At 39.3% G+C, this 26,911-nt stretch overlaps 1 protein-coding gene across 2 annotated transcripts; it reads left to right on the top strand.

Annotated features, from left to right (window-relative positions):
* Positions 1 to 1,226: 1,226 nt before the first annotated feature.
* LOC134574570 (oocyte zinc finger protein XlCOF7.1-like) lies at positions 1,227 to 24,911 on the top strand. 2 transcript variants are annotated; one of them, XM_063433694.1, is made up of 5 exons: positions 1,227 to 1,390; positions 20,735 to 20,906; positions 21,433 to 21,621; positions 21,726 to 21,789; positions 23,415 to 24,911. In XM_063433694.1, exons 2-5 carry the CDS (start codon positions 20,826 to 20,828, stop codon positions 24,692 to 24,694), a joined length of 1,614 nt encoding a protein of 537 aa, XP_063289764.1. In that variant the 5' UTR covers positions 1,227 to 1,390; positions 20,735 to 20,825; the 3' UTR covers positions 24,695 to 24,911. The 2 variants fall into 2 exon arrangements, with proteins under 2 accessions (XP_063289764.1, XP_063289765.1); XM_063433695.1 differs by having other exon boundaries at positions 23,421 to 24,911.
* Positions 24,912 to 26,911: the final 2,000 nt, after the last annotated feature.

Genomic DNA, 26,911 nt, shown 5'->3' on the forward strand with positions numbered 1-26,911 from the left:
TTCTGTCCCCTGCACTTAGCAAAGAAAACAGAAATTCAAATAAATGCACATCACAGGAACAGAGTGCAACGTGCACAACAATTGCGCTTGATCAGTGTACTTCAAAGAAGCAAAACAAAAAACCCGAATGATGCACAATCGCCCTCATCGTAGAGTTGCCACCTTTTTGGGGGGGAAATACCGGCAAGGCTAATTTGCATATTTTATTATATAAGCATGACATTACAGGACACAATGTCACCTGATAATATGTAACATCTCAGGGAGTATGTAAAAAAATAAACATTTGGAAGGGGATAACTCCATAAATCACTAATAAACTACTTACAATATGTGTACTATGTCTGACTGCGTGTGTAGCATTGTGTACGTGTAGTAGTGAATACTGTCTACATGAGTGTGTGTACAGCAGTGCGTCATTGCCTCAGTGTGTGCAAACTGTTCTGCAAGTGTGTGTAAACTGGGAGTGTGGCAGTGTGTGTCTGTATGTCTGTGTTGTTGTCAGTGTGTGTACCTGTCATATATAACAGAGGCTCAATACCGTGTCTTTGCATTGCCGGTATGTTATCAATAATGCCAATGGTCAAATGCTGGCCATGCTGGGGACATACTGGCCTGGTGGCAACTCTACAATAATTATATAGTGCGCATTTTTATTGTTTCTAGTTCTCTTCCTAATTTGTATGATGTACAAATGGGTTATTTCACATGCTAAACACAAATTATCCATAAATTGTCATGCTTTATCCATTAGTGTAATTCCCAGAGAAGGGATGTTTTATTACAAGCTGTGTACGTATTGATGGTGCTATAAATAAGACATTTTCAGTACAGAGTGTCTGATTATTTATTCAGGAGAACCTAATCAATAGAGTGACAGTGATGCTGTAATGACAGAAATAAAAGCTGACTTTATATTAGTTTGTTTAATTGGACAACGTTGTGTAATGTTTCAGCCTCCCTGCTAATATATATATATAATTATAAGACAGCTGTAAAAGCCCATTGTTTACATTAATGCAGAGAATGAATACAATGTTACTATAGGAAACTATTTCAGGTCATGCAATCAATTATTGCGCATGCGCGGACGGTTCCTCTCGCTGTACAGATCGCGCATGTGCCCCACAATAACCCGGATGTCATTAAGGAGGGGCGTGCTGGCACTATCGGATGTGACGTCACAGAGCACATGCGCCTTACGCACTCACTGGCCGACGGGCTGATACTGCGCATGCGCACCCCGGCTGCCCATCTAACTGACCGACTACATCTCCCGTGAGGCACTGCGCGCGCACTCCGCGGTTACTGGCCGCAACGGGCAGGCATGCGAGGCAGCTGAGGGGAGTAGTGGAGACAGTGGTCGGCCTTTGGAACCAGACACAGGCAGGTGTGTACGGGGGGCATCGCCATTACCGTGTTTATAATGTGTACCGGGAGGATGCAATACCGTATTACATATAATATAATATATAGAGAGGCACTATACCGTATTACATATAATATAATATATAGAGAGGCACTATACCGTATTACATATAATATAATATATAGAGAGGCACTATACCGTATTACATATAATATAATATATAGAGAGGCACTATACCGTATTACATATAATATAATATATAGAGAGGCACTATACCGTATTACATATAATATAATATATAGAGAGGCACTATACCGTATTACATATAATATAATATATAGAGAGGCACTATACCGTATTACATATAATATAATATATAGAGAGGCACTATACCGTATTACATATAATATAATATATAGAGAGGCACTATACCGTATTACATATAATATAATATATAGAGAGGCACTATACCGTATTACATATAATATATAGAGAGGCACTATACCGTATTACATATAATATATAGAGAGAGGCACTATACCGTATTACATATAATATAATATATAGAGAGGCGCTATACCGTATTACATATAATATAATATATAGAGAGGCACTATACCGTATTACATATAATATAATATATAGAGAGGCACTATACCGTATTACATATAATATAATATATAGAGAGGCACTATACCGTATTACATATAATATAATATATAGAGAGGCACTATACCGTATTACATATAATATAATATATAGAGAGGCACTATACCGTATTACATATAATATAATATATAGAGAGGCACTATACCGTATTACATATAATATAATATATAGAGAGGCACTATACCGTATTACATATAATATAATATATAGAGAGGCACTATACCGTATTACATATAATATAATATATAGAGAGGCACTATACCGTATTACATATAATATAATATATAGAGAGGCACTATACCGTATTACATATAATATAATATATAGAGAGGCACTATACCGTATTACATATAATATAATATATAGAGAGGCACTATACCGTATTACATATAATATAATATATAGAGAGGCACTATACCGTATTACATATAATATAATATATAGAGAGAGGCACTATACCGTATTACATATAATATAATATATAGAGAGGCACTATACCGTATTACATATAATATAATATATAGAGAGGCACTATACCGTATTACATATAATATAATATATAGAGAGGCACTATACCGTATTACATATAATATAATATATAGAGAGGCACTATACCGTATTACATATAATATAATATATACAGAGGCACTATACCGTATTACATATAATATAATATATACAGAGGCACTATACCGTATTACATATAATATAATATATATAGAGAGGCACTATACCGTATTACATATAATATAATATATAGAGAGGCACTATACCGTATTACATATAATATAATATATAGAGAGGCACTATACCGTATTACATATAATATAATATATAGAGAGGCACTATACCGTATTACATATAATATAATATATAGAGAGGCACTATACCGTATTACATATAATATAATATATACAGAGGCACTATACCGTATTACATATAATATAATATATAGAGAGAGGCACTATACCGTATTACATATAATATAATATATAGAGAGGCACTATACCGTATTACATATAATATAATATATAGAGAGGCACTATACCGTATTACATATAATATAATATATAGAGGCACTATACCGTATTACATATAATATAATATATATAGAGAGGCACTATACCGTATTACATATAATATAATATATAGAGAGGTACTATACCGTATTACATATAATATAATATATAGAGAGGCACTATACCGTATTACATATAATATAATATATATAGAGAGGCACTATACCGTATTACATATAATATAATATATATAGAGAGGCACTATACCGTATTACATATAATATAATATATAGAGAGGTACTATACCGTATTACATATAATATAATATATAGAGGCACTATACCGTATTACATATAATATAATATATAGAGAGGCACTATACCGTATTACATATAATATAATATATATAGAGAGGCACTATACCGTATTACATATAATATAATATATATAGAGAGGCACTATACCGTATTACATATAATATAATATATAGAGAGGCACTATACCGTATTACATATAATATAATATATAGAGAGGTACTATACCGTATTACATATAATATAATATATAGAGAGGCACTATACCGTATTACATATAATATAATATATATAGAGAGGCACTATACCGTATTACATATAATATAATATATAGAGAGAGGCACTATACCGTATTACATATAATATAATATATAGAGAGGCACTATACCGTATTACATATAATATATAGAGAGGCACTATACCGTATTACATATAATATAATATATAGAGGCACTATACCGTATTACATATAATATAATATATAGAGAGGCACTATACCGTATTACATATAATATAATATATAGAGAGGCACTATACCGTATTACATATAATATAATATATAGAGAGGCACTATACCGTATTACATATAATATAATATAGAGGCACTATACCGTATTACATATAATATAATATATAGAGAGGCACTATACCGTATTACATATAATATAATATATAGAGAGGCACTATACCGTATTACATATAATATAATATAGAGGCACTATACCGTATTACATATAATATAATATATAGAGAGGCACTATACCGTATTACATATAATATAATATATAGAGAGGCACTATACCGTATTACATATAATATAATATATAGAGAGGCACTATACCGTATTACATATAATATAATATATAGAGAGGCACTATACCGTATTACATATAATATAATATATAGAGAGGTACTATACCGTATTACATATAATATAATATATAGAGAGGCACTATACCGTATTACATATAATATAATATATAGAGAGGCACTATACCGTATTACATATAATATAATATATAGAGAGGCACTATACCGTATTACATATAATATAATATATAGAGAGGCACTATACCGTATTACATATAATATAATATATAGAGAGGCACTATACCGTATTACATATAATATAATATAATATATATAGAGAGGCACTATACCGTATTACATATAATATAATATATAGAGAGAGGCACTATACCGTATTACATATAATATATAGAGAGGCACTATACCGTATTACATATAATATATAGAGAGGCACTATACCGTATTACATATAATATAATATATAGAGGCACTATACCGTATTACATATAATATAATATATAGAGAGGCACTATACCGTATTACATATAATATAATATATAGAGAGGCACTATACCGTATTACATATAATATAATATATAGAGAGGCACTATACCGTATTACATATAATATAATATAGAGGCACTATACCGTATTACATATAATATATGGAGAGGCACTATACCGTATTACATATAATATAATATATAGAGAGGCACTATACCGTATTACATATAATATAATATATAGAGAGGCACTATACCGTATTACATATAATATAATATATAGAGAGGCACTATACCGTATTACATATAATATAATATATAGAGAGGCACTATACCGTATTACATATAATATAATATAATATATAGAGAGGCACTATACCGTATTACATATAATATAATATATAGAGAGGCACTATACCGTATTACATATAATATAATATATAGAGAGGCACTATACCGTATTACATATAATATAATATATAGAGAGGCACTATACCGTATTACATATAATATAATATATAGAGAGGTACTATACCGTATTACATATAATATAATATATAGAGAGGCACTATACCATATTACATATAATATAATATATAGAGAGGCACTATACCGTATTACATATAATATAATATATAGAGAGGCACTATACCGTATTACATATAATATAATATATAGAGAGGCACTATACCGTATTACATATAATATAATATATAGAGAGAGGCACTATACCGTATTACATATAATATAATATATAGAGAGGTACTATACCGTATTACATATAATATAATATATAGAGAGGCACTATACCGTATTACATATAATATAATATATAGAGAGAGGCACTATACCGTATTACATATAATATAATATATAGAGAGGCACTATACCGTATTACATATAATATAATATATAGAGAGGCACTATACCGTATTACATATAATATAATATATAGAGAGGTACTATACCGTATTACATATAATATAATATAGAGAGGCACTATACCGTATTACATATAATATAATATATAGAGGCACTATACCGTATTACATATAATATAATATATAGAGAGGCACTATACCGTATTACATATAATATAATATATAGAGAGGCACTATACCGTATTACATATAATATAATATATAGAGAGGCACTATACCGTATTACATATAATATAATATATAGAGAGGCACTATACCGTATTACATATAATATAATATATAGAGGCACTATACCGTATTACATATAATATAATATATAGAGAGGCACTATACCGTATTACATATAATATAATATATAGAGGCACTATACCGTATTACATATAATATAATATATAGAGAGGTACTATACCGTATTACATATAATATAATATATAGAGGCACTATACCGTATTACATATAATATAATATATAGAGGCACTATACCGTATTACATATAATATAATATATAGAGAGGCACTATACCGTATTACATATAATATAATATATAGAGAGGCACTATACCGTATTACATATAATATAATATATAGAGAGGCACTATACCGTATTACATATAATATAATATATAGAGGCACTATACCGTATTACATATAATATATAGAGAGGCACTATACCGTATTACATATAATATAATATATAGAGAGGCACTATACCGTATTACATATAATATAATATATAGAGAGGCACTATACCGTATTACATATAATATAATATATAGAGAGGCACTATACCGTATTACATATAATATAATATATAGAGAGGCACTATACCGTATTACATATAATATAATATATAGAGGCACTATACCGTATTACATATAATATAATATAGAGAGGCACTATACCGTATTACATATAATATAATATATAGAGAGGCACTATACCGTATTACATATAATATAATATAGAGAGGCACTATACCGTATTACATATAATATAATATATAGAGAGGCACTATACCGTATTACATATAATATAATATATAGAGAGGCACTATACCGTATTACATATAATATAATATATAGAGAGGTACTATACCGTATTACATATAATATAATATATAGAGAGGCACTATACCGTATTACATATAATATAATATATAGAGGCACTATACCGTATTACATATAATATAATATAATATATAGAGAGGCACTATACCGTATTACATATAATATAATATATAGAGAGGTACTATACCGTATTACATATAATATAATATATAGAGAGGCACTATACCGTATTACATATAATATAATATATAGAGAGAGGCACTATACCGTATTACATATAATATAATATATAGAGAGGCACTATACCGTATTACATATAATATAATATATAGAGAGGCACTATACCGTATTACATATAATATAATATATAGAGAGGCACTATACCGTATTACATATAATATAATATATAGAGAAGCACTATACCGTATTACATATAATATAATATATAGAGAGGTACTATACCGTATTACATATAATATATAGAGAGGCACTATACCGTATTACATATAATATAATATATAGAGAGGCACTATACCGTATTACATATAATATAATATATAGAGAGGCACTATACCGTATTACATATAATATAATATAGAGAGGCACTATACCGTATTACATATAATATAATATATAGAGAGGCACTATACCGTATTACATATAATATAATATATAGAGAGGCACTATACCGTATTACATATAATATAATATAGAGAGGCACTATACCGTATTACATATAATATATAGAGAGGCACTATACCGTATTACATATAATATAATATATAGAGAGGCACTATACCGTATTACATATAATATAATAGAGAGAGGCACTATACCGTATTACATATAATATAATATATAGAGGCACTATACCGTATTACATATAATATAATATATAGAGAGGCACTATACCGTATTACATATAATATAACATATAGAGAGGCACTATACCGTATTACATATAATATAATATATAGAGAGGCACTATACCGTATTACATATAATATAATATATAGAGAGGCACTATACCGTATTACATATAATATAATATATAGAGAGGCACTATACCGTATTACATATAATATAATATATAGAGAGGCACTATACCGTATTACATATAATATAATATATAGAGAGGCACTATACCGTATTACATATAATATAATATATAGAGAGGCACTATACCGTATTACATACAATATAATATATAGAGAGGCACTATACCGTATTACATATAATATAATATATAGAGAGGCACTATACCGTATTACATATAATATAATATAGAGAGGCACTATACCGTATTACATATAATATAATATATAGAGAGGCACTATACCGTATTACATATAATATAATATATAGAGAGGCACTATACCGTATTACATATAATATAATATATAGAGAGGCACTATACCGTATTACATATAATATAATATATAGAGGCACTGTGGCAAAACTAGCCACTTCTGGACTGTAGTTATTAAAGGTTGTCCGTAGGCTGAATATGTACTGTGTCTTTTAACCTGTGTATGTATCGTAGTGTGGCCGTTCGCAGGCTGGCCGCCGTATGCGGCCAGCGCACCAAGCATTCATACGGCGAAACACGGCTATCCTGGCCGTTCGCCGTACGAATACGGGCTCCCCAGGTCGACCACACATTCCCAAGTCGTGTGGTACCAATTCACCGATTGCAACATTGTTGCAATCGGTGATTAAAGGCTCTCCGAGGTGGCCGTCGAGCCACTACCGACCATGCGGCGGTCGGCCATCTTGGATCCTTTGTCCCTGCAGCGGTGTTCGGTCGTCGAGAGCCTGGAACTGAAAACGGCTACTCGATGATCTGAACGCCGCTGGACTTCCAGCGCGTTCAGGAGCCCCGCGTTCGGTCCATTGTATGTCCCGTACTTAGTCGGTACTTTTAAACTCACTTTAATGTTTTATTGTATTATGTGCGGCGTTCGGTCAATTCAGCTGGGATCGGAGCGGTATTCTCCCAAAGTGCGCGCTCCGACCCCAGCTATCTACCGAACGTTCAACTATTGCAAAGTACCGAATATTGTGTAATTTCTGTATTTTAATGTCAATTGTCGGTTTCGCTGCACGAGGAGATAATCCACTTAGTCGTCCATTTTAGTGGGAGTATCTCCCTCGTGCAGCAAGGCCTGTTGGGAAAGTCACGGTGCATGGTGGGAGAAATCCCCTGGAATTACTGTCTGGAAACCCCTTGCATGGGGAACTGTATAAATATACTGCCTGTGAATAAACAGAGTTAGTTGACTCCCAAACTGTGTTTCGTCCGGTTATTGGGAGGATGGGGAATATTGCCGTGCTTTCTGTCGTGACTGTGGATTTCCTGAGGATACCAACGGATATCGTGGACTAATATACTGCGTTCCGTAACAATTGGTGGCAAGCGACGGGATCCGAACCTTACAGCCGAAAAACGGAGTTCGTGTAACTGGAACTACCGAACGAGGAAAGCAAAGGCAATTCGTATGGAGATTGACTATACCATACTGAAGCGACAGACGTTAAAGGAACTACTGGAAGCCAGAGGGAAAGTAGCCAGCAGCAAAAACAAGGCGACAATCATTGCCGAGCTGATGGAGGGAGACCAAGCCCGCAGCGCTACCCCCCCGGTAGTCATGGAGGAAACGCTCTATGAAAGAGAAATGAGGACCAGGCTAGCGTTTTTGCCGCAACCGATATCAGATGCCATGTTAAATATGGTAATGGCAAATGTGCAGGAATATGTTATGGCACACAGCCCGCAACACACCCTGGCTCGAACCGAGTCAAACCCAGGGTCCCTCTACAATCCAGTAAAGCCCAAGATCCCGTACCAGGCCTTCAGGGCTTTTTGCGAGGAAAAGGACGAGATAGACGGGTACTTGCAGGACTTTGAAAGACTGTGTGATCTGCATGAGCTAGAACGGTCCGTATGGGTGCAACTGCTAGCAAGCAAACTAGCAGGTCGGGCAGCCGAAGCGTACCGTGCTGTACCCAGTGAGGACAGCAAAGATTATGCCAAAGTAAAGCGTGCAATCTTGGAGAGGTATGCCATTACCCCAGAGGCATACCGGCGCAAGTTCCGACACTTACGCAAACCAGAGCGAGATTCGCACGCAGAATGGGCACACAAATTGGATCAAGCCTCCCAAGGGTGGATCCAGGCCAGCAACGCCACCACCATGGAGGAATTGCGCCAGCTGATGTTGCTGGAACAATTTTTTAATGGATTATCCCCGGAGACACAAGAATGGGTACGGGATAGGAAACCCCTGACCCTAACGGAAGCGGCTAGATTGGCCGATCAACATTTTGATGACCGGAGACCCCAGGGACCCGCAGCCAAAAGCTACTCCCGACCCCCAGGACTACATAGCGCCACAACACCCCTAGCGCCCACCGCTGCCCCGTTCCGTCCCTCACAAGGACAGATACCGCCACCGTCCAGATACAACGGGCGGGCCAACATCCAATGCCATTCCTGCAAACAATGGGGGCATATGGCCCGAGAATGCACCCAGAATCGCAGCAGGCCCACCTGGAATCAGGGCCGTCCAAACCCCGCACCCAGGGCGGCTGCTCACCATTACCAGAGGGACCCCGCCACTCAGGATTTATGGAGTGTGCAGGCGGAGGAACCTCTGGGCATTTTGCACGAAGTCATGTCGGTCCGAGCCACTGATAACCGGCAGCATCACCGACAACTGGTAACTCTTGAGGGAACCGAAGTGCAGGGTCTGCGAGATTCGGGAGCCACCTTAACCCTGGTAGCCCCCCATTTGGTTTCGGAGGGCACGCATACCGGCGGATCTGTGGCCGTTCGGGTAGCCGGGGGAGCTGTATACCGACTACCCACGGCGAAAGTACATTTGAACTGGGGTGCGGGAGAGGGGACAGTAGAAGTGGGACTAATGCAGAACTTACCAGCAGATGTTGTGTTAGGGAATGATTTGGGTCAGATGACCTCTGCCTTTGTTCCGCAGGCACCCTACCAGGAAGCCCATCCAGTAACCACACGGCAACAGGCACGCACCACGGCTACACCGATACACTCTGAGGCTCAGGTAAGAGACCACGACCCTCACCCGACTTCCATATCCTGGGATACCCCGACTACCTTTATCACCGAAGTACAGACCGATCCCACTCTACAAGTCTATAGGGACCGGGCACAAGCTGTCCAGACCGGGCTAGAGGGGGAGCATTACACGTGGGAAAAAGAGTTACTGTACCGTATCACGGCCAAGGACGTGGGGGGGTCCGTCACTTTGACGAACAAACAACTAGTGGTACCCCGGAAGTATAGGCAGGAGCTGCTCAGAATTGCTCACGATATCCCCTTATCAGGACACCTAGGGATGACCCGTACCCGGTACCGCCTAACACACGCGGTTTTCTGGCCCGGAATCTCACAGGATGTGCGACAATATTGCACGTCCTGCGACGTCTGCCAGAGGGTAGGAAAACGAGGGGATCGCCACAAGGCCAAGTTATGCCCCCTTCCCATTATCGCCGAACCCTTCAGCAGGGTCGCCGTAGATATAGTAGGGCCCCTGCCAAAACCCAGTCCTTCTGGGAAGAAATACATTTTAACTGTGGTGGACTACGCCACCCGATATCCCGAAGCAGTAGCCCTCTCTAACATTCACGCTGAAACCGTGGCGGAAGCTCTGATAAAAGTATTTTCCCGAGTAGGGTTCCCCCAGGAGATAATATCTGACCGGGGCACCCAATTTACTGCTGAGGTTACCCAACAAATGTGGAAAGTGTGTGGCATTAAGCCCATAGTCAATTCAGCCTACCACCCCCAGTCCAATGGACTATGTGAACGCTTTAATGGGACGCTGAAGCAGATGCTTCGGACGTTCGGGGAAACCCACAAAGACTGGGAGAGATTTCTACCTCACCTGCTCTTTGCGTATAGAGAGGTTCCCCAAGAATCGACCGGGTTCTCCCCATTCGAACTACTGTTCGGGAGAAGAGTACGGGGACCTTTAAACTTAATTAGGGAGCACTGGGAGGGGGAGAGTATCGCTAGCGAAACCCCTATAGTATCGTACGTACTGGAGTTCCGAGACCGACTGGAGGCGCTAACCCAGGCCGTACACACCAACCTCCAGGCGGCCCAACAACGTCAGCGGCGATGGTACGATAGGGGAGCCAGGGACCGCAGCTTTCAAGTGGGGCAGAAGGTTTTAATTTTAAAACCTGTCCGCACAGATAAGCTGCAGGCCATCTGGCAAGGCCCATACCAGGTAGTGGAGCAGCGATGCGACACTACCTATGTGATTGGCCCCTGCTCCGGGGTAGGGAAGAGACGCATGCTTCACGTCAACCTGCTCAAACCCTACCACGAGCGGATAGAGGATGTGACGGCAATCTGTGCCTCAGCCCTGGAAGATCAGGAGAACTTACCACTACCTGATCTGCTAGAACAGGAAGAGCCGGTAGAGCCCTCCCGGGGGGTTCAACTGGGGGAGCGGCTAAGCCCTCGCGAGCGTGCCCAGATACAGGCGCTGATCGTAGCTAAAGGGGCTACGTTCTCTAATTTACCTGGGTACACTCCGCTGGCCACCCACCGAGTTGAAACCCCGGGACAGCTACCTATGCGGCAGGCCCCGTATAGGGTCCCGGAATCAGTCCGGACTCATATGAAGGCCGAGCTGGATGAAATGCTGCAGTTAGGGGTTATCGAACCCTCAGATAGCCCCTGGGCATCACCGGTAGTCCTGGTGCCTAAAAAGGACGGCACCACCCGATTCTGCGTTGACTACCGGAGGCTGAATGACAAGACCGTGTCTGACGCCTACCCGATGCCCCGTATAGACGAACTGCTAGATAAAATGGCCCGGGGCCAGTATCTCACTACAATTGACTTATGTAAGGGATACTGGCAGATTCCTTTAGCCGATGATGCCATCCCCAAGTCGGCGTTTGTCACCCCGTTTGGCCTGTACCAGTTCAAGGTCATGCCCTTCGGGATGAAAAACGCTCCGGCTACTTTTCAGCGGATGGTAGATCGACTACTGGACGGCTTCCAAGACTATGCCTGTGCCTACCTGGACGACATAGCCATCTTCAGCCAGACTTGGGAAGATCACCTCCAACATATAGGGGCGATCCTAGATCGTATTGGGGGAGCGGGGTTAACGCTGAAACCGAGTAAGTGCCACATAGGGATGGCCGAGGTGCAGTATCTAGGACACCGAGTAGGGTGTGGGCAGCAAAGACCCGAGACCCGAGCCAGCCAAAATTGAGGCCGTGGCCAAGTGGCCTACCCCCAGGACCAAAACCCAGGTGCTAGCGTTCTTAGGGACTGCAGGGTATTATAGGAAATTTGTACCCGACTACAGTACCCTGGCCAAACCCCTGACGGACCTGACCAAAAAGAACCTTCCCCCGGTTGTCTGGGCCCCAGAGTGTGAGCAGGCATTCCAACAGCTCAAGACTGCACTAACTAATGCTCCTGTGTTAATGGCTCCTGATCCAACTAAAAGATTTCTTGTCCACACAGACGCTTCAATGTTTGGATTGGGGGCAGTGCTGAGCCAAGTGGGAGCCGATGGCGGAGAACATCCCGTAGCCTACTTAAGCCGCAAGTTGTTACCCCGCGAAGTAAGCTACGCCGCCATCGAGAAAGAATGCCTGGCCGTGGTGTGGGCCCTTAAAAAGTTACAGCCCTATTTGTACGGACAACCCTTTTCTTTACTCACAGATCACAACCCGTTAGTGTGGCTAAACCGTGTGTCTGGAGACAATGCCAGGCTGCTGCGCTGGAGCTTGGCGCTGCAGCCCTTTGACTTTACTATCCATTACCGGCCAGGAAAACAAAACGGTAACGCTGACGGGTTATCTAGACAGACTGAACTCGAGAAGTGATCTGTGAGTACTCTCCCGGACATCCCCAAGCCGATCCGTTGGGATCAGACTGTGTATGCCGGCTTGGTTCTGGGGGAGCATTGTGGCAAAACTAGCCACTTCTGGACTGTAGTTATTAAAGGTTGTCCGTAGGCTGAATATGTACTGTGTCTTTTAACCTGTGTATGTATCGTAGTGTGGCCGTTCGCAGGCTGGCCGCCGTATGCGGCCAGCGCACCAAGCATTCATACGGCGAAACACGGCTATCCTGGCCGTTCGCCGTACGAATACGGGCTCCCCAGGTCGACCACACATTCCCAAGTCGTGTGGTACCAATTCACCGATTGCAACATTGTTGCAATCGGTGATTAAAGGCTCTCCGAGGTGGCCGTCGAGCCACTACCGACCATGCGGCGGTCGGCCATCTTGGATCCTTTGTCCCTGCAGCGGTGTTCGGTCGTCGAGAGCCTGGAACTGAAAACGGCTACTCGATGATCTGAACGCCGCTGGACTTCCAGCGCATTCAGGAGCCCCGCGTTCGGTCCATTGTATGTCCCGTACTTAGTCGGTACTTTTAAACTCACTTTAATGTTTTATTGTATTATGTGCGGCGTTCGGTCAATTCAGCTGGGATCGGAGCGGTATTCTCCCAAAGTGCGCGCTCCGACCCCAGCTATCTACCGAACGTTCAACTATTGCAAAGTACCGAATATTGTGTAATTTCTGTATTTTAATGTCAATTGTCGGTTTCGCTGCACGAGGAGATAATCCACTTAGTCGTCCATTTTAGTGGGAGTATCTCCCTCGTGCAGCAAGGCCTGTTGGGAAAGTCACGGTGCATGGTGGGAGAAATCCCCTGGAATTACTGTCTGGAAACCCCTTGCATGGGGAACTGTATAAATATACTGCCTGTGAATAAACAGAGTTAGTTGACTCCCAAACTATGTTTCGTCCGGTTATTGGGAGGATGGGGAATATTGCCGTGCTTTCTGTCGTGACTGTGGATTTCCTGAGGATACCAACGGATATCGTGGACTAATATACTGCGTTCCGTAACAGGCACTATACCGTATTACATATAATATAATATAGAGAGGCACTATACCGTATTACATATAATATAATATATAGAGGCACTATACCGTATTACATATAATATAATATATAGAGAGGCACTATACCGTATTACATATAATATAATATAGAGAGGCACTATACCGTATTACATATAATATAATATATAGAGAGGCACTATACCGTATTACATATAATATAATATATAGAGAGGCACTATACCGTATTACATATAATATAATAGAGAGGCACTATACCGTATTACATATAATATAATATATACAGAGGCACTATACCGTATTACATATAATATAATATATAGAGAGGCACTATACCGTATTACATATAATATAATATATAGAGAGGCACTATACCGTATTACATATAATATAATATATAGAGAGAGGCACTATACCGTATTACATATAATATATAGAGAGGCACTATACCGTATTACATATAATATAATGTATAGAGAGAGGCACTATACCGTATTACATATAATATATAGAGAGGCACTATACCGTATTACATATAATATAATATATAGAGAGGCACTATACCGTATTACATATAATATATAGAGGCACTATACCGTATTACATATAATATATAGAGAGGCACTATACCGTATTACATATAATATAATATATAGAGAGGCACTATACCGTATTACATATAATATATAGAGAGGCACTATACCGTATTACATATAATATATAGAGAGGCACTATACCGTATTACATATAATATAATAGAGAGAGGCACTATACCGTATTACATATAATATAATATATATAGATGCACTATACCGTATTACATATAATATAATATATAGAGAGGCACTATACCGTATTCCATATAATATAATATATAGAGGCACTATACCGTATTACATATAATATAATATATAGAGAGGCACTATACCGTATTACATATAATATAATATATAGAGAGAGGCACTATACCGTATTACATATAATATAATATATAGAGGCACTATACCGTATTACATATAATATAATATATAGAGAGGCACTATACCGTATTACATATAATATAATATATAGAGACACTATACCGTATTACATATAATATAATATATAGAGACACTATACCGTATTACATATAATATAATATATAGAGAGGCACTATACCGTATTACATATAATATAATATAATATATAGAGAGGCACTATACCGTATTACATATAATATAATATATACAGAGGCACTCTACCGTATTACATATAATATAATATATACAGAGGCACTATACCGTATTACATATAATATAATATATACAGAGGCACTATACCGTATTACATATAATATAATATATACAGAGGCACTATACCGTATTACATATAATATAATATATAGAGAGGCACTATACCGTATTACATATAATATAATATATAGAGGCACTATACCGTATTACATATAATATAATATATAGAGAGGCACTATACCGTATTACATATAATATAATATAGAGAGAGGCACTATACTGTATTACATATAATATAATATATAGAGACACTATACCGTATTACATATAATATAACATATAGAGAGGCACTATACCGTATTACATATAATATAATATATAGAGACACTATACCGTATTACATATAATATAATATATAGAGAGGCACTATACCGTATTACATATAATATAATATATAGAGAGGCACTATACCGTATTACATATAATATAATATATAGAGAGGCACTATACCGTATTACATATAATATAATATATAGAGAGGCACTATACCGTATTACATATAATATAATATATAGAGAGGCACTATACCGTATTACATATAATATAATATATAGAGAGGCACTATACCGTATTACATATAATATAATATATAGAGAGGCACTATACCGTATTACATATAATATATAGAGAGGCACTATACCGTATTACATGTAATATAATATATAGAGGGGCACTATACCGTATTACATATAATATATAGAGAGGCACTATACCATATTACATGTAATATATAGAGGCACTATACCGTATTACATATAATATATAGAGAGGCACTATACCATATTACATGTAATATAATATATAGAGAGGCACTATACCATATTACATATAATATATAGAGAGGCACTATACCATATTACATGTAATATAATATATAGAGGGGCACTATACCGTATTACATATAATATATAGAGAGGCACTATACCATATTACATGTAATATAATATATAGAGGGGCACTATACCGTATTACATATAATATAATATATAGAGAGGCACTATACCGTATTACATATAATATAATATATAGAGAGGCACTATACCGTATTACATATAAAATATAGAGGGGCACTATACCGTATTACATATAATATATAGAGAGGCACTATACCATATTACATGTAATATATAGAGAGGCAGTATATTGTATTACCCATTGTAAAGCGCTGTGGAATTTGATGGCGCTATACAAAAAACAATAATATAAAGAGGCAGTATACCGTATTACATATTGTGTGTGTATGTATGTATTTATATATATATATATATATATATATATATATATATATATGTATATATGTGTGTGTGTGTAGAAAAAAGGATGCACTCTTGTGTCTTTGAAATAGTAGAAAACGTATTTAATCCATCATAAGGTATACAATTAGATGACCGACGTTTCGACCCATTCGGGTCTTCCTCAAGGTCAGTATATACCCATAACAATAATCTATATATAGGAAAAGTGGAAAGTACTCACCAATTGTGACAATCGCCCTCCTCCCCTCAATCGAAACCCGGAAGTGACCACCGATCATCATGTGATTTGCGTGATGACGTAAGACGTGCGTGATAGTGTATATGTGGTTGCTAGGAAACCAATGCAATCGGTGATAGCTGGGTTAGAGTAGTTCTGTGTGAACTAAGTAGCATAGTATGAGTAATCATTGTATAAAACATATGTAGGACGCTATTTAAAGCGTTCAAATTCTAGTGGAGCAGATACAGTGTGAAACATCATAAAGAATAGTGTGTAGTGAAAAAAAAAATCAGAGCCATGCGTCTATGTAAAATCAACAGTGCAAAAAAAATATTGTGACATGCCCCAAAGTGACAACTATTTATACAATCTTTAAAAACAATGTTGTTTTACCATGAAAATAAAAATGTCTAAATCAATAGTATCTTAATGGTTAGTAACCAACATTGTTTTTGCATATGATAAATTAAGTATTTTATATTTTGTAAGATAATTAATGTTTGAATAAGAGTGTAAAATCCAATATACTGAGTAACAAGCTCCTCTCCCTTACACACTTTCTGTCGCTGGGGAGAGGGGGTGACAAGCTCCTCTCCCTGACACCCTCTCTGCTGGTGGAGAGGGGGACTGACTGTCTCCCCTTTCAATATATTGTCCTGCTGCTGGGGAGCGAGACCGACTGTCTCTGCTCCCTGCAGGACACTCTGCCTGGGGAGGAAGGACGGCACCTTCAGCTCCCTGTAACACACACTGCCTGGGGAGGAAGGACGGCACCTTCAGCTCCCTGTAACACACACTGCCTGGGGAGGAAGGACGGCACCTTCACCTCCCTGTGATACATACTGCTGCTGGGGAGGAAGGACGGCACCTTCGGCTCCCTGGGACTCACTTGACCGCTGGGGAGAGGGACCAACTGTCTCCTCTCCTAAGGACACACACTGCCGCTGGGGAGGAAGGACGGCACCTTCGGCTCCCTGGACCGCTGGGGAGTGGGACCAACTGTCTCCTCTCCTAAGGACACACTCTGCCGCTGGGGAGGAAGGATGGCACCTTCAGCTCCCTGGGGCTCCTTTTTGGCCAGATCTGCTTTATACTGCATGTACTCTGCCACTTCTTTCCTCGTGTTCTGTACATATTTCTCCTCTGGATTGGGTCCAAAGAAAGCCAGTAGCTCTTTCAGCATAGCGTCGAACTCCTCCTGAGTGTAGCTGGGCGCTATGCTTGCGCTGCTGAAGTTGGTTCTTTTGTAGGTAGGGGCGCTGTGCGGGTACTAGCGTTGACCTCAATTTGTCAATCCAGTAAATGGTGTTGCCTAGTAGCTATCCTTCTGGGCTGTGGGAATGATCCCGCTGCTTGCCACCAATTGTAACGGACCGTTTTGCACGCAAGAGGTTAAAAACTGTTTAGGCGATATTCCCCTTTCAGATGCACAGGCAGCTAATGCAAGCACAAATCTCCCGAACAGCAAACTACACGAATCCTCCAACTCCCGAACAGAAAACACACGAACACTGGAAACAGCCGAACAGGAAAAGCATACAATCCGCTTACACTCATGGCAATCAGCATACAATCCAATTCCCCCAATAACGAGACAACACTTCGTTTTGAGGATCAGGCAGAATCTCATTTACTGGGGCTACCTGCCCGGCTTTTATGCAGGTCTTCCACCTAGTGGACACTCCCCTAGGGGACCAGATGGAAGACTGGGAAACATATTGGACATGCTTACAATGCATCACAATCCCTCCTCTCTGTCCTGGAGATAATTGGGAAGTAATCCAATTATCTCCAAGGACAGAGGCAAAACTCCTTAACCACATGGCAGACAAAAGACATTAAAATATCCAATGTTACACTTACTACACAAAACATATACATTCTACCTATCCCCAGATAGCTTAGATCTGAGCCTTTTCCATAGTCTTTCGTTACACAAATAGGCTCCATGGCATGGCTATCTGGGGTGATGCTGTTCATACGGTTAAACTACCGAATGAACAGGCATTCGGTTACACTACCGAATGCAGAGGTAAGGAGGCTGGCGGCTCAGCGGTGTTCGCGCAATTAAGTGTCCGTTTCCAGTTCCATAAATTGGGCGCTGAACACCACTGGCCGTTCAGGAGTTAAAATGGCCGCTGCCACGTGTTCGGCAAACGAACAAAGGCCACCCAGCGTTTGTCAATTAAGCAGCTTCTGGGCGGTCAATTGACGGCACACTCCAGTTCCCAGGTGGTCGATCGTTCGGTACTTTGTTCGATAGATTGAATCTACCGAACACCCCGACAGAGAGGCACGAATAAGCCTTTCTGCAGGGAAAATAAAAGGTTTTAAATGCCAGGCCATAGTCTAAAGGGAGCAGGCGAGCAACCAGGCTCCTCCAGTGGACAGTGGTGAGGCTGGTTTCGCCACATATTATATGTAATAAGGTATATTGCCTATCTATATTATATATTATCGAGAGGCAGTATATACCGTATTGTATAAAATAGAGAGGCAATAGTGGTATCCACTTTTTGAAAGAGTGGAGACTGGGTGAGTATCTAACGGAGGAGGGAAGCGAGTTCCACAGGAACGGTGCAGCCCTCAAGAAATCTTGAAGGCGAGCATCAGAGGTGGGAGTATGGACAGAGGGTAGACGCAGGTCTACGGCAGAGCGTAGGGGCCTATATGGGATATACTTGTGTATAAGGGAGGATAGATAGTTGGGAGCAAAATTATGTAGCGATTTGAAAGCAAGAACCAGAATTTTAAATTGAGCTCTATATTTTATAGGAAGCCAATGTAGGGACTGACAGAAGGGTGAGGCATGGGAGGTGCGGGCGGACAGGAAGATGAGCCTCGCTGCCGCATTCATTATGGACTGTAATATTACATCATATAACTGTAATACAGTATACTGCCTCTCTATATTATATCATATAACTGTAATACGGCATAATGCTCTCTGTATTGTATCATATAACTGTATAATATCTGTAATATAGTAATATGCTCCCTAATTTGTTGTCCATAACAGTTCCCAAATCCTTCTTGTGTGCGGTTATCCCTAATTCACTACCATTTAGGGTGTAACTTGTTTGTGCATTCTTTACCCCTAAGTGCACAACTTTGCATTTTTCTACATTAAATTTAATCTGCCATTTGAGTGCCCAGTCCATCAATCTTCTAAATCCTCTGCAGCAAAGTAATATCCTGCTCACTTTGTATCACTTTACAGAATTGTCATCTACAAACACTGAAACATGACTTTCAATGCCTATTTCAAGATAATTTATTAATGTTAAATCCTTACTTTGTTTTCCTCTTTACTGTTTTTGTGTTTATTGTAGTGACAAACACATATATCTGACAAATCGTTGGTGTTATCCAAGGACTTCATCTTCTACAAGGTTCATAGAACGTTCTCCGATTGACTCCGAGATGATGAGTAAAGACAGGAGTCAGATGAGTGAAAAGATCTTGCATTTCACTCTGGAGATCATATATCTGCTGACTGGAGAGGTGAGGAGTTCTGGAAAATGGGCTCAACTGTGTTTTACTCCGTAGAGTAAGAATGATGACTTCCATACTTGGAAATCCCTTTTAAATATAAGATGAGATGTAGTTCACAGGAAAAGTGTATGTTGGATTCAGAATACACAAATAAAAGACTCGGTTATCTCTCAAAACGGTGACGTACCATCCAGTAGTTTGTTAGCTGTGTGTATTGGAAACACACTTCTTACTGATTGCGAAGACAGGGCTTAAAATTCCGAATCATATGTTACAAAATACTACCACTGCAAGCTTAGAGAGTGCACTCACCAACAGGGAATTTCTACTCACTTTGGCTAAATGTTAACTTGTCAATGATTAGTGTTGAGTGGGAATGTTTAGCCTTGGCTAAGACCTCTGATTGCAGTATTTCTTCTCTATGTAAAAGGTTAGAACATTGATAGGAATTGAAATGTTTCATGAAAGCTACTGCTATTCAGCACATCAATCACTGTATGGTTATATGTGTGTGCATTTGTCTACCAATATGCAGGATTATGTTGTTGTGAAGAAGTCTTGTGACCGTGCAACACAAAGTGGCTCTCCGAGTGTGTCAGAAGGTTTCTCCAGGGTCCCAAGTCCAAGCATGGCTCCTCCAGCAAATGCCCTTCTATATGAGAAAAAAAATGACAAGATGATCCTGGAACTGACCAACAAGATCATCCACCTGCTGACTGGAGGGGTGAGCTTTTGTGGGCATTTTCCAGTAAAGGCAAGGGATGTGTCTGGATAATTACGATCATGTCAAGTTCCTTTGAGGACCTTACGATCTGTTTCTTTACCTAGGAATGGGAGTATATTCAGGGACCCAATGACATGAACGAAAAGCAGCAGCACCACAGACCGTTGGGTAAGAGGGCAATGCCCTATTTATTTGTGTATGTCATGCTTTAATGCTAAAATGTACCCAGGGACATAGTGTATGTTGTTGACCTACTTTCAGATCCCGTCATAGCTTGTGTCCGCTTTTAATGGATGACACAATTTTGTTAGAGCTGTAAGCAACAACTAGCTGATCCTTTAGCTGTGGCTGCCTCAATGCTGCGGCTTTGTTCCATCACCAGTGCCACTCCTAAAATAATCTCCAGCCACACAATGCGTCATGTAGCCACGTAAAGCATGATCATTTGTTTGGGTATTGCATTAAAGGAGGATGAGATTGATATAAAAGGTTTTGTTCCTAGAATTTGTGGTTGTGGGCTAAAACAGTTGTTTGCTAGTGCCCAGAGTGTAATCTTTACTTTAACGATAATAAATAAATCATTTTGAATGTCCTTTCTTGTCTTACTGCTTAATACTTGGTTGAAGGAACATCCCAGATCTCTATAGCAATTCAGCTTGTTTACGTGCGTTAGGTGTTATCAGGAGGTCCCTCTTGTCCCAATCCATAAAACTGACTATTATTTAAAATAAATCTGTGCGTTTATGAATTGATATTAGCATTCTGTTGAGCGATTAATTTGATTGGCAAATGTTCGGCACCCGCAACAGTTTTGGACACAGTGGAAGTGAGACTGCCGTCACTGACGGTCTCCTAGCTGCAGCGAGAGAGGACTTGCTGCTGAACAAAGTTAAATAAGGTTAAGTTTTATGTTCGGGAGTGGAATAATCTGGATAGGATAAGGAATATCCCAAAAGTTGAAAACATTTTTAATTTTGTTTTTTAAGCTTTAAAAAAGATCTCAGTTGAGATCGAAACAATGAGTGTTTTTCCTGATTTTCCAATAAAACTGCTTCATAAGTGATCCTGAGTGGATGACATTTATTGTTTTACCTTTGAAGTGGGGTTAGCTAGCCACAGGTTTGGATGCACCAGGACCAGATTAGAGTGCAGATTCCTATTTAGTTTTTTCATGGAAAGTAAACCACAACTTAGTGGGTACAAAATTACTCCGAATTACCTTGAGAAGTGGAAACCATTTAAATTCAGTCTCTAGAAGCAAAGTTCGTTGCAGGATAAAAGCATCTGGAAAATGTCTTCCACACCATTTGACCGTGAACTGTACTGTGTAGCTCGTATAGGGTTGTTGGATCATTGCACAGTCACTATATTGTTATGCTCACTGCTTCAAGCAGTTGTGTCCACTCGTGCATAGATATCTAGAGCCACCAGCAATATGTAGATTATTGCTGGTAGTTATACTGGGCATTTATTGCTTTGGTATTTCATTATTTTAATGTATTGTCTTTGTATATATTTAATGCATCTCTACTTTATATCCTCTACTGATGCGGTTTACCATTTTACATTCAGCCTTTTTGTATATTTTTTTTATAAACCCCAATTGACAAAAATAAAATGGATCCACTCCAGCACGGAGTGTCATTCTAATTTCATTATTTTATAGTCCAATTTATTTACGTCATTATGTAATATAAATGTTTATATTCTCTCCTCGGTCTATTTTCTGCTATATTGATGCAACATTCACTACCAGCACCATATGTATAAATATTTATTATTAATTTTCTCAGAAACAGATGTACCAGTGTCCAGAAATACTACTGCAGCATCGGGAATCCCTACTTCTTCGCCTCATTGTATAATTGAAGACAAATGGGTAATCACAGATAATCAGAGCGAGATATGCCTGAGCTTGTATAAATCAAACACAAAAGCAAGTGAAACTGTTACAATAGTGACCGATGACGAATTATCAGGTGAAGAAGATATTGGCGCCCGTAGAATCACTCCACAAACTCGGCCCGAATATAAATCTCGAATGAAAGAAAATCCTGGCTCGTACGAAGAAAGTAATCATGCAGATACAAATGTATATTTACAAACACCGCAAATAAAGACAGAGTTTCCTTCCAGGAATGGAAAAAAGGATCCCGTCTCTTGTGATGAAGACAGTCTTATAGAGATTGATGGACCTGAAAAATATACAACTACTCATATTAAGGAGGAACCAATATCATGTGATGATGATGACGACGACGAACTCACGGACGATGACAGTTACACAGAAACTGATTATACGTCTCCTCGTATCAAAGAAGAATCAACTTTGTTTGAGGAGGAAAATCTCACAGCTGATATGTGTACACAGAGTGAAAATATTCCTGTTAGAAGGGGATTCAGTAAATCATTTGGACTTTTTCCCGTGAGAACAAACCTCAACAGTAAATCCACCTGTTCAGCATCCCAAAGTCAACAATCAATGTTAAGGACGTATATATGTTCCGAGTGCCATAAAAACTTCTATTCCAGTATTGATTTTGGTCACGAAGGATTGCAGCCACTTTGTCCTCCATGTAATGAAGAATTATGTAACTCACAGCTTACTATGCAACAGGCATTTGATGCTGGAGATAAGCTATACGTATGTCCTGAATGTGGGAAATGCTTTAACCAAATACCTCACCTTCTTGTGCATCAAAAAATTCACATCAACAAGCAGTTCTCTTGTTATGCTTGTGGGAAATGTTTTGGGCAGAAGCGTAATCTTAACAGACATCTGAGGATTCATATCAAAGACAGACCTTTTGAGTGCACTGATTGCGGGAAATGTTTTTCACACAAAAATAATCTAAATATTCACCAACGGATTCACACTGGTGAAAAAATGTATTCTTGCTCTGATTGCGGGAAAAGTTTCCGTCGGGCGTCCCATCTGGTTATCCATCAGAGGATTCACACAGGGGAGAAACCATACTCCTGTTCTGTATGTGGGAGATCATTCGGGGACAAAAGCAACATGAATAAGCATTTGAAAACTCATGCAGGGGAGAATGGAATTTCATTTCAATAACACACTTTTGCTTTTGAATTGCATGTCACAGGTAGTGACATACCTTTATTAATCCTAAACTTTCCTTCTGTTGTACAACTGTATCTTCCATCAGGAATCTTTCAGATCCTTGTGTTTGAATAACACATGTAAGTGATATTGAAATCTAACTTCTTTTATGGCAGCAATCGTACTACAGATATCATATGCTATAGATTTCTCAGTGGTAGTGGGGAAGGCACACCGTTTATTTGTATTGTTTTCTTCTTAGTAGAAATTTAGATAATAGAAATCCAAAATGGAAACATTGGGTCAGTTTAGTGTTTTGATTATTTTTCTTAGTCAAGAATAAAGCGCATGTTCTGCTGGAATTTGAATAGGAGTTAAAACTATGGCAGCTTTAAAAAGAAAAGCACATTTTGTTCTGATAGCACAGTTTACTTAAACTTAACACAGAAACAAATAATAAACCAGTAGTTTAGTATGAGCTTCCCACCAGCCCAAGAAATGGTGCATACCAGGGTTCCACGGCTCTCTCCACTCAAGACATTCTCACCATAGTCATACTCAATCTATTGAAACTAGCCAGCCTGGAACCGAAGACACCCCAATGATGCTGCAGTGGGGACTTACAGAGGGGTGGTAGTGAAACGCAGGCACCATGACCACTCAAACTCACTGAAGTAACCCTAAGGGAGTTTGCTTCACTGATTTGAAGTAGCCAGGTTGTATGTGAAGTGTTTTGCTATTAAACTCCACCTCTGACAGTCGTTTGGGTGTCATTAGCCAGCCCAGCCCGGAACAAGAGTTACAGGCGGAATTCTGTACACATTTCCCATCTGTCGACAACATGCATATAATGGCGATGCGTCCCTCTTTCATGGTCTTCCGTCCCGCAAGGAGAAGGAACTGGCTGCAGGGAAAAAGTGGGCCCCAGTGCCTGAAGTGTAGAAGTGAGTTTTTGTTTTTTTTCAGCTCATCCCTCCTCTACATGTGCTAATGAAGCATTAGCCTGAGCAGCAATAGGCGGCTGTGATTGGCTGAGAGTTTCAGCTGACTGCTTTTATGACAGTGCTCATGCAGGTATAAATCGGTATGGCAAAAAGGAAATGTTTAGCCTCTGCCTTATCCACACCTCCAGTGGGGGCTTGTCTATGGGAATCCATATTTCCTCATCCAGTGTTAAACTGCTTGAAAATGGTTTATCACTGATTGGATAGACCGTGCCCGAGGACTCGGGCACTATAACCACTTCAATGAGATGAAATGTTTATAGTGCCTTGAGTGTACCTTTAATTTCAAAATCAAAATGCATCTCAGACTGACAAAGTGGAACTGGGTAGCTGAATGCGTTTCATACACAGCATTATTCCTATCCGATCAGTCACAGTGGCTGAAATTTCTGTATATGTGATCCGTGCTACGATGGATCATACGCACAGAAGTGATCACCTGATTGAGACCATGTCTGTAAACCATGCTCTTGTCATGGTTTTCCTTCTTCACTGTGTAAAGCATGGAAATAGAGAGGGAGACTGAAGTATGTACACACCATTCCACAGATACTACAAACACTTGTGTGCCACAAGTCACTCACCGTTAAAATGGTAACAGACTTTAAATAAAAGGGGAAGCATCACTTTGGATTTTTAATGTAATATTTACTGATCCCCTCTATTTAATGAATGTTAATTATTCTACATTATGTATGTATATCCTTTATCTACCCTCAGCTGTCCCTGGGCAGTAGCAGGGCCGGTGCAAGGATTTTTGGGTACATAGGCGAAGATGCATTTTTCCGCCTCCCCCCCCCCCCCCTCCCCCTAGTGTTCCTCTCCCCTCCCCCCTCTTTTCCCTGTCCCTTGGTGTTTCTCTCCCCTCTCTGTCCCTTGGTGCACCCCCCACACTCTTAGCGGTCACACTCCCCTTCCTGGTGTGCCTCCTACCTGTCTTGTAGCGTTGCGGAGCAGATCCTCTACAGGAGCTTCAGTTTTCCGTACCTGGCTGGACTGACAGGAAGTGCTCTCTCACTGAGCACTTCCTGTCAGTCTGGCCGGGTACAGGAAACAGAAGCTCCTGTACCGCGCTCCGCTCCGCCACGCTACACTCAGTGGTGTATACACACTAACAGCCACACACACTCAATGACAAACACACAGACGTCACTGACAGACACACTCACTGATCTGACACACACTCAATCACAAACATACTCTCACTGATTTGACAGACACTCAC

This window comes from Pelobates fuscus, chromosome 10 (assembly GCF_036172605.1).
Source record: "Pelobates fuscus isolate aPelFus1 chromosome 10, aPelFus1.pri, whole genome shotgun sequence".
Taxonomy (NCBI): Eukaryota; Metazoa; Chordata; class Amphibia; order Anura; family Pelobatidae; genus Pelobates; species Pelobates fuscus.